Raw genomic sequence first — 10,666 nt, 5'->3', positions numbered from 1 at the left:
ATCCACCTTCTTCAAATATTCGAAGTTAAGCTTGAAGCATTCCTTGCCCCCATGGATATTTCTGAAAGAAATCAATACTATCCGCCTTGGTGACCCAGTTCTTATCAATGTTTTTCGAAACATCATGAGCCAACAAGATGGTATGGACAAATACAACCATTACAATCTTAAACTCCTCTAAATTGGTCAATTTATCTTCTTTTTTATTAACTAATTTCAGTAGCTCAACAGTGGTCAACCCCATGGGTCTGGTAAGCTGTTTTAGTTTATTCCAAAACCCAAACCTCTTGAGAAAATAACCTTCTTCGTTTCCTCACTGGGTAAAGCTCCGCAATTCTAACCTGTGACCAGTGCAAACTCCCTCAACCCAAAACAACAGGGCACTCCCTCCACTATGAACCACAACTCATGCTTCTTCTCATTATTTGTAACTTGACGAAGAAGAAGAGAATGAACAAATTTTCCATTGAATCCATTCCATAAAGTTGACAATGACATGAATTGGCCAAAACAAGAGTGTTAAAAATATTCGGAAGTTCTTGAGCATTAATAATTTTTATTAATTCAAAAAAAAACTGACATCCTAGACCTTAATGAGATCTTGCCAGGGAATGTACCACCAAGTTTAGCCCTCCATGTGGTCAGTCCATAACTTGCGAGGTCTATGGTCATCTCATCAGCATTGTTTTCTTCTTGTACTTCTTCTTTTTGTTCTTGTTCTTCATCTTTTTCTTCCTCTTCATATTGGTCTTCTTCATCCTTTTCTTCCTCTTCTTGTTCTTCATCATTATCATCACCTTCTTCTTCTTCTTGTTCTTCTTCTTCATCCTCGTCCTTTTCCTCTTCCTCTTCTTGTTCTTCTTCTTCTTCTCCTTCTTCTTTATTTTTTTTCTTCTTCTTCTTCAACATCATCATCATCATCATCATCATTTTTTTTTCTTCTTCAACATCATCATCAACAGTTTCTTCCTGAACATCACCATTCTTTTCTTTTTCTACTCGTTTATTAGAATGCTTTTTTGTTATCCATGTAATTATGCAGCACAAAGTCTTCATCTACTTCCTCCTCCACTCTCAATCTTTTCCGACCTTGCTTGTTATTTCCAGTGTAGTCCACCGCCGATTTAACTTTCCCAACAGATATTTTTACTTGTTGTTTCATCTTTCTTGATTTTTTCTATACATTTTTTGTCCTGGCCATGAATATAATGAAAATTCGAACCCCAAGATACAAACTGTGAACAAAAATAGAAAATATTACAAACTGGTATCCCAAAAATAAATAAATAAAAAAGGATAAAATTAGGGTTGCATACCTATATCTTCAAGGTAGAGTAAATCCTGAAGTTAGAATAACTGCTAATGTAGATTAGGATTTCCTCGATTTCCTCAAGTTTTTGTAGTTTCGAGAAGCGGGAAGATCAAACAATGGCTATGGGGGAAGATGACGGTGATGATCGATTAGTTGGAGCATAAATTGTATGTTTTTTGTTAGTTTAAAATTAAATCCCAAAGTTTTTTAAAAATACAAAAAGGCCCCCGCATGTTCGCTAATCACCTCATTAGTAATTTCTAGGCCGAAAATAAATGAAAAAGAAAATGAAAGTCTTGCCACTTAGGAAAAAAAAAAACTTTTGGGGTCCTCCACCTTATTCTTCCTACTATGATGTTGCTGGTGATGTGTACTGTACCACGTGCATTAATGCTTATACTTTGTTTCTTTCATATTAGCAAGATAGAGAAAAATTATAATATATGTGACCTACTCTAAAATAAAATTATCTTGCCACAACTGAAAAGCTATAGCCCTCAAAAGCTTAATCTTTTTGCGTAGCCCACATCTTTTAGCTTGAAAAATATACATATAATGGCGATTTCTCCAAGTGCTACGTTAGCTGCTCAATTCCCCAAGTGTCACAGACCAAATGACCATAAATGCCCTTCCTCTTCTTCACTCTCTTTTTGTAAGTTATTATGAATTTTACCCATTGGTTGAATTAGCTAAATGGGTTAATCTTGTATGGAATTCTACGTTTAATTTGCTTTATTGCTTTTTGAAATTTGATGCATCTTGGTAAATTCTTTTTTTCCTTTTCTTTTGGGTTGTTTGATGGGCTCTTTTCAAAAAATTACCAAGACTGTAGTTTTCGATTTACCTGAAATTTACATTCAACCTGTATACCTGAAAAGGCTCAATTTTTTAGCTACTTAACCCTTTTTTGGTATTGTTTTTTATAACTGAGAAATCCATTTCATATTGAAATTTACATTCTTAATTGGTAATTTGGTTGAGTTTTCTTTTTAGATAATGTTTTTTACTTTGGATATTTCAATATCAAAATTATATTAGTTGGAGTGTATAAGGATCTCTAAGACCATACAATGTTATTCCTAGAGGCGGATCAGGATTTGAATTTTATGGGTTCAATCTCTAAGGTTTTTAGCATTGAACCTATCATATTTTAAAAGTGTTGTGTTCATATATACTATTCGTTGCAATTTTAGTAGATCTTTACACATAAATTATGCTTCGCGTAATGAACCCGGTACATAAGGTTGGATCCCCCTGGCTATTCCAAAGGTTTGTTTTGCATGATTTTCTTGTGTTGAACTGTAAAAGGAAGTAGTCTACTTTGTGCTTTAGGGGGTCTGGTTCCAAGGTTGCAGGTTCCAAAGAAAGAACAAAGAAACGGTTCTCGTGGTAGGTTTTTGTGATAACTTGAAGGAGATATAAAGGGTGCACAAGAACTTTTATTTCGTGTTACAGTCAGTCAGTCAGTCACTATTTGGTGCCCCGCCTCACTGAAGTTTCAGTATATGAGTAAACAAATCAAGCAAGAGAAACCTGTTATATTAAATTGGTGATGATATATCTCACCCTTTCTTAATGTCGCATATGGACAATGAGAAGCTAATGGCGCTGTTAGGATCAGAATTTGGATGATTAAATCATTTAGGCATCAATATAGTGCTCACTCTGATACCCCTCAAATTCGGAATGTATTTGAAAGTATATCAGCGAGTAAAAATGCTTTGTCTTAATGATTAATTAGATTAGGCAGAATATATTAGTCTTTTTCTGTATTCATTTATGCTTCATGTTCACTTATCTTCCTTCTTAGCTAATCCTTTTAGTTTCCAATATGTCTTATGATGTCTATAGCTATTTTACTGTTTCTGACTAATTCGAGAATGATTCTAATGTTCCGTAACTACATCGTGTTTTAGGTAAATCAAACTCAAGTGCCCTACTTATTGGTCTTTCAAGTATATCATCACGAGATTGCCAGAAAGCTAGGAGATCTTTTCAGGTTCATGGCTTATTTGGTGGCAAAAAGGATAGTAACAACGATGATAATAAGGTGCAAAATATTCTCTTCTTTGGTTGATTATATTTTGGTAAACCCTTTTGCTTACATATCAAATAATTTGCTTAATCCCTATAAATGAAAATTTAAAATGTAACTGGTATTATATGCCTTTCATGAATCTTTAGTTTTCATTTAAAATCACATTGTTTCTTCTGTATGTTTAAAAGTGTGTTCAAATTCAATACGTAATAGTACCATCCGGAGCAAATTAGGTTACCATTATCTAAAGTGTAAACACTTTCAACTCTTAGAAGCTATGTTACTTGGACTCTTCACTTTCGTTGCCGCACCCGTGTCGACACGACATGGGTGTGGGATCCGTACCCGATTTGGTCAACCGATTTCGGATATTTTGACCAAAATCAACGTAGAATTTCTAGACAGATTCAATGATTTCTTTAATCAAAACTAAAGCTAAGGTGAAATTGAAGAAAATGGAATACCTTGTATATAAAAATTTCTATGTCACTCTGTTTCGTTTTATCTCCTTCGGGGATTCTCCTCTTGATCAATATTTTTTCCTCAAGTTTTCCACATAATATTCCATTATTTAGGTTTTATCACTCTATTTTTAGATATTTGAATTTTTTTAGCCAAATCCCGCACCCGTATCCATAACTGGATCCGTATCCCCGAATCTTAAAATTTAGATCATGAAAGATCCGACATCTAGATCTGCACCCGTATCGGACACCCGCACCTGAGTCCAAGTAACTTAGCTTAGAAGAAATATATATTTGCTGACCTATAAAAAAAAAAAAAAAAAAAACAGAAATATAAATTTTCGGATAAAAGCAAATGGTGTTTGAATGGATATGAAAGATGTACTTGGGGTTATAATAGCTAAGAATGTGGACCACATGTATTTGTTTAGCTAATTGATTTTCCTTTGGTTAAATTGGGACATGTTGTTTCCATATTTATTAATCTTTTCTCTGATCTGGAGCTGCATCGTATGCATATATGATAAACAAATTGCACAATGGAAGTATGAAATGATATATGCAACTACCAAATTTAACAATAAGAAATCAAGAAGCTCCCAAGTTTGAGTTATCTTTACCACACCAAAAAAAAAAAAAAAAAAAGAAGAAGTTTGAGTTATCTTTTACACCATCAGGTTTTGAATAGGACAAGCAATGAAGTTTTCGGCTTTTCGCCACTAACAGTAATAAAGGATGGGAACTCGTGCCCTAAGCAATAATACCCATTTTTTAATTTCTGACATCCATAATAGCATAAGCATCGATCTTTTGAAGCATTTTTTCGGTGTAAGTCTGTAAATTTCACTTTTAAGGTACTAAGAGCAGAGTTCCATATCAATCTTGAGAAATTCTTAAATGGGATTTATCATAGACGATGAATACTGCAGACTTATTGAGGATTTACTCTCGTTTTGAAGGGAACAAAAAATATGATAGTAAAGCCAATAAAAGATGCATAGAGAGTGACTTATAAATTTTATGGTTCTCCAATTATTCCTACATCCACCAACGAGGAGGAGTAATTCCACTATATGAGAAATATAACCAGGGAGTACATAAAGAAATAGAGATGACCCTCCAATTTACTCTAGAGAATATCTCACGAATTTACTTGAACAAAAACTTCCCAGGGTAAATAATTAGAGATGATACTTCAATTTACTCAAGAGAATATCTTATAAGTTTACTTAAAACAATAAATAAAAACCTTATAGATTCACTTAAGCAGAATTCTTTTAAGTGTTTCCCAAAACTTTGTAGTCTGATATTTTCTAAGAACCCTTAGAATTTTCTGATAAAAGACTAAGAACAATACTTGTTGCAAGACTTGATGAAAATGAGTGAAAAGGTCATCGTCCTCCATTTATCAGGGAGAGGTGAGTATGAGGTGAATACTGCATCGAACGTGAAACTTGTGATTGGTAGTAAAACACGGATTTGCTAAGTTGAGAACTAATTCGATCTTCACTGAGTTCTAGAGATGTTTTCTTGTAAAGTTTTATTCCTTCTCTATTCATAAGTGCTCCCGTACGTCCACTCTTTCATAGTATTGAGCCATAGATTAATTATCTCATTTCTTCCACATGGATTTCCATGCATTTGAAAGATGATATTTGGTGTAGCAGGTGTATACAGTCATCTTGTTTAATCTTTATATCAAATTCTTTTGGAGTGTATGCTAGTAACTAGTTACTGATCGTTGGTAGATTATTTTGTTCTTAGGTTTTGCATCCAGCTTCCTACTCATGTATAATCATTTTCCTTCAGAAAAGAAGCAAGTCTGGTTGTTATAACTTGTTTCGCCAAGCTTCTCTAATGCCGAAAGTGCCTTTTTTCTTTCACAAAAAGTGCTTTTTTTTCAATGTTGGGTGTTTGGCCAAGCTTTAAGGAAAAGAAAAAGTGCTTTTGAGTAGAAGTAGAAGCAATTTTTGAGAAACTGAAAAAAGTATCTTTAGTACTTTTTAAAAGCTTGGCCAAACATTAGTTCTTGTTCAAATTGATTAGTCAAACACAAACTGCTTCTCACCCAAAGTACTTTTCTCTAAAAGAACTTAAAAAAAGCTGATTTTAGATTTTAGAAGCTTGGCCAAACAGGCTATTAGTGGTCTCGCTTGATATCAAAATCATCATGTTTCTTTGTCATGATCGATCCAACTTCAATCCAGGCTGGAATACTTGGAAACATGCAAAATCTATACGAAACTGTAAAGAAGGCACAAATGGTTGTTCAAGTTGAGGCAGTACGTGTGCAGAAAGAACTTGCAGCGTAGGTGCTCGTGATAATTTTTCCATAACCGTTTTATTTGCAGTCAGCATTACTGTGTGCTCAAAATATTCTTGTGTTACATTTCTGTCTTAATTTACAGTGCAGAGTTTGATGGCTATTGTGAAGGTGAACTTATAAAGGTATTGATTGCTTTTCCCAAAGATAGCTTTTTGTTTCTCTCCTTATCCCTCCACCACATTTCTCTCATATGGACACCGATAAACCTGCAAATATTCAAAATCCTGCTTGAAATGATTTTTTTTTATCTTTAATATCTAGTGACTGCTTACATTTTGATGTGGGCTATTCTGTAGGCAACGCTTTCTGGTAACCAACAGCCAGTGCGCATTGAAATAACTGACGCTGCAATGGACTTGGGACCGGAAGTAAGTTTTATATGTTCATGCCTATTCAAACTTTGCACATAAATTGAAACAGAGGGATTAATATGTAATTTTCACACGTAAATCCATGGTTACAATTTGTTATAACTCTTTAAATAAAAAGGGAGGCCTAGAGCACAACGCATCCCATGTTCACGCGGTGTCCGCGGGAGGGCCGCACCCTTGTTATAAACTATTTGAATATCGATTTATTAGTTTCTTCTTTGTTTTTGGTTGATAGCTACTTTCCTTTGTTCTTTCTGCAGATATTCTCTTATGTCACTAAGTTGTAACTTTTGCAACATAAAGAAGACATATTTTATAAAATCTTGATAAACCTCAAAACTCATGCAAAGATAAATAATATATAGCCTGTTTGGATTGGCTTAAAAAATGCAGCTTATAAGCTGAAAACAACTTATAAGCTGCTTTGGATAAGCTAAGCCAAACGGGCCCAATTACTTTTTTGGGCTTATTTTAAGCACGAAATAGTTTTAAGCTGGCCAGCCAAACACTCAAAAAAACTGAAAACAGCTTATAAGCAACTTATAAGCCAATCCAAACGGGCTCATAGTAATATCCAGGGAAAGAATAAAAAATTGGCACACAAGAAGGACCTTGTAGTAAGGGTGATAACATAGGAGTCTGAGAAGCAAGATAGGTAACATGTATTTATATGGCCTGTTTGGTCGAGCTTCTGGGAAGCCAATAGCGGTTATTTTAGAGAGTTGAGGTATTTGAGCAAGGTTTTTAGAGAAAAAATAAGTGTTTTTTGAGTAGTGGCAGAAACTGTATTTCAGAAGCTTGATTAATCAAAACACAAACTGCTACTCTCCAAAAGTATTCGAAAAAATTCTTTTACAAAAATCACTTTTCAAAATACGCAGATTTGGGAAGCTTGGCTAAACAGGCTATTAGTTAAAATTCTCATAAAGGGAAGTAAAAGATTCGGCCTGGTCAAAACTAGCTCTGTTGAGCATAATTTGCAACTTATGAAACTTGTCGGTCTTGTTGTTCTTTCTATTGAGCATGCTGTTATGTTTGGTGGACGCAGAAACTCTCACTTCTAGTAACAGAAGCATACAAAGACGCGCACGAGAAAAGTGTACTGGTGAGAAAAACTACCTTTGTCGTATGGTTGCCTTTGATCATCTAGGATGTGTTTGGTATGGAGGAAGAAAATGTTTCAATTTTCTTTGGTTGGTCAAAATGTTCACCGTATCCATCCTCCCCACCCCCAATGACCCTAACCCCTCCCCGCCAAACCCCCAATAGTGTTTTCCTAGATTACATACAAATGCTCTTGAGACAATATCTTTTTGCTTACTTGCCAAAAACTAGAAGATAGGTAAGAAAATCACTTATTTTCCAAGAAAATATTTTCCTTCATACCAGACACACCCCTAGTATTGACTTTCTTCTTGCTTCTTGGATTTGACACAAAATGATGTCTTTGGATGGCAGGCAATGAAGGAGAGAATGGGCAATCTTGCTCAGAGCTTAGGGATGCCAGCAGGATTAGAAGGAATGAAGTGATTGAGAGGTCTACCAGAAAGAAGCTCCAATTTTGTTTATAAGCTTTGCAGCAATGATGTATTACACTTAAATTATTTGCTTTACAGTAAGCACAGTAAAGCAAAAAGGAGCAAGTAGCTGGCAGGTTCTATATATAAGTCCTCATCCAAATATTTGCTTCTTGTCTTTCTTCTTTTGACATTCAACTATTGCCATTACAATGAAAGGTTTTACCATCGAGCTCTCTAGATGAAACTATCGAGCTCTCAGAACGTATCCTTTTTGAACTAACAGTCCAATTATGTATGGATCTTCTCACTCCCCTTTGGTATGTACCCATTTTCTCTTTATCCAAAATACTAGTTTTAATTGTCATCAACCCAAATGCAAGGGATTTGTACCAAACCCCTAAGGAATATGTTCTTTGGAAAATCAAAATATTGGAATTCTTCAGAAACTCAATTCGCCACAAGTGCATTTTTGCCCTGTTAAAAAATAATTACGAAAACTATGAAAATTAAAATATTTTTTTTTTAATCTTTGTGGAAGATCGAGAACATCTTACCTCGTAGTTTGGGTTCAATTAGAAATAATAAAAAATATAGATGATAATTCAACAAGTCAATTAAGTCAGTCTTTGAGAAATAACTCAAAAAGAGTTCTTGGTGCATTTGTGTTCTTAATCCAAATGAGTCCGATAGATGGCCTAGACAAATCAAACTACAATCATTAAAGTTTATTGCAATTATTGAATTGACAACTCACACACCAAAGTTTTTGGGCATTATTCATTTTGTGATCCAAACAGCTTTACTTTTCTTAGTTCTTTTTAATCCGTGGATTTATATCATCTCATCAGAAAGCACACTAAAAAATTATAATAAATGGACTTCTAATAAATTTTTATTTAACCATAGAAGAACACAATATATTAGATGGAATGGAATGGTAACACAATATATTAGATGGAATGGAATGGTAAAGAACAAATTGAATCAAAGAATATCAAAACCAAGGAGAATGACTAAGAAGGCCAAATTCCTCCTTTCTCCTCACAACATTTCTATCTCTATCAACCAAAATCCCATAAAAATGACTATAAAACTTTTTTCACTTCAAAACAAAAACCCAATTAAAACCCCAAGAGCCACAACTAAACTAGCCTTCAAGGTATCAGCATTGCTAGTAGGAGCAATGGCACTTTCAAATTCAGCTGGAGAAGGTGCAGGTGCACCCATAAATCCCCTCATGTTGTGCTTCTCAGATAAGGTCACAACAATTAATTTTTGGCCTTGTTCACAATGCCCTTTTGCTCCACTAATGAAATAGTATGCTCCTGAATGTTCCAATACTATCTTGGTGTTGCCATCATTGTGCACTGCTATTGGACTTGAAGTGTTGCATTTCACATAGTCTCTCTTGCTCACTTCCAAAACTGAGTCACTTTTTCCATCATACTTCCACACTGCCAAAAAGATTAAAAAATTTATTACTGGCGATAGTCAAAATATACAAAACATATGTACACTGATTATGTATACAACTATATTATAGGTATACAACATGTATATTATACTAAATATACAAAACATATATATTTCGTGGCTACTATTATTTTTAGGGCGGCCTAAAAAAGGTAATTATCCCTTATATGGTCATTGCAAATGATCTTTATTATTAGCACTAAAAGTAGCAGTTCTAACAAATATCAAGATAATCATTAGATACTAAATAAAAAAGAGCTTTAATCTTTTCATAAGAAGTTTCAGAGCTAAGTAATTTGTTAAGTGAAATTATGTCTGAACCAGTGGAAAAGTTTTGAATTCTAACAAGGGAATATGGAAAAACACAATAAATACTACATCTGGAATATGAACCTACACAAACTAATATAATATTTAATCAAGCTAACATTTTCCATTACACATGAAATTTCCCTTATTATGTCAAGGAGATACAACAATTTTTATGCATACAGAATTTTTTTATACTGAGCTGAAAAATGAAAATGCAGATGAAGTTGAGATTGTGAACATACCAAGAGAATCACCAATGAGAAATCTAGATTTTTCAGCCCAATGATTGAGTGAATCTGATTCAGAAGATGGTACTTTCCAAGAATCAGTTTTTCCACCAACCAAATGGTCTCTTGCTTCTGTCAAGCTCAACCCAAGTAAAAAAACAACAACTACTATTGAAGAAGAAAACACATTTCTTGAAAAACCAGCCATTTTAAAATGAAACAATAAGCTTTAAAAAAAGTGAAATTCTTTGATTTTAATAGCTTTGGTGGTAGCTTTGTGAAGTGAAGTGGAAAGAAGGAAGATAGAGATGTGTGTGGTGCTTTTTTGCAGAGGTTTTTTTCTTTATTTATAATGCAGAGTTAAGGGGAAGCTAGAAAACTAGCCGTTAGAAACCTAGAATAAAGCAGCTAAGGTTTTGGTGGTATCCTAGGAATGTGTAGTTTTGGCCGTAACGTAAATAACGGTAATAAACGTTAGTAAAAGACTCTTAAGTCAAAGGTGCAGGTGAAGCTAAAAGATTCTGGAAATTGTGTAAAGTAGCCCACACGCTAAATGCCTACTCCCGTCCGGTTTTTATATCAAATTACTTTAATCTGAGCAATCAAAAATTGAAATAAAAATA

General features: G+C 34.2%; 2 protein-coding genes across 3 annotated transcripts; one reads left to right on the top strand and one right to left on the bottom strand.

The window, feature by feature from the left end:
• The first annotated feature begins 1,762 nt into the window (after positions 1-1,762).
• Positions 1,763-8,326, top strand: LOC132609415 (nucleoid-associated protein At4g30620, chloroplastic-like). 2 transcript variants are annotated; one of them, XM_060323391.1, is made up of 7 exons: positions 1,767-1,964; positions 3,229-3,362; positions 6,022-6,122; positions 6,223-6,262; positions 6,437-6,508; positions 7,560-7,616; positions 7,970-8,326. In XM_060323391.1, the coding sequence occupies exons 1-7, from the start codon at positions 1,868-1,870 to the stop codon at positions 8,039-8,041; spliced, it is 573 nt and encodes a 190-aa protein (XP_060179374.1). In that variant the 5' UTR covers positions 1,767-1,867; the 3' UTR covers positions 8,042-8,326. The 2 variants fall into 2 exon arrangements, with proteins under 2 accessions (XP_060179375.1, XP_060179374.1); XM_060323392.1 differs by lacking the exon at positions 7,560-7,616 and having other exon boundaries at positions 1,763-1,964.
• Positions 8,327-8,981: 655 nt separating this feature from the next.
• LOC132611446 (early nodulin-like protein 15) lies at positions 8,982-10,372 on the bottom strand. The gene is made up of 2 exons (XM_060325879.1): positions 10,059-10,372; positions 8,982-9,485 (listed from the first exon to the last, which is right to left on the bottom strand). The coding sequence occupies exons 1-2, from the start codon at positions 10,249-10,251 to the stop codon at positions 9,136-9,138; spliced, it is 543 nt and encodes a 180-aa protein (XP_060181862.1). The 5' UTR covers positions 10,252-10,372; the 3' UTR covers positions 8,982-9,135.
• Between the last annotated feature and the right edge of the window lie 294 nt (positions 10,373-10,666).

This window comes from Lycium barbarum, chromosome 9 (genome assembly GCF_019175385.1).
Source record: "Lycium barbarum isolate Lr01 chromosome 9, ASM1917538v2, whole genome shotgun sequence".
NCBI lineage: Eukaryota > Viridiplantae > Streptophyta > Magnoliopsida > Solanales > Solanaceae > Lycium > Lycium barbarum.
Note: the sequence above shows the minus strand (reverse complement) of the source record. Positions and strands in the feature narration are given on the sequence as shown.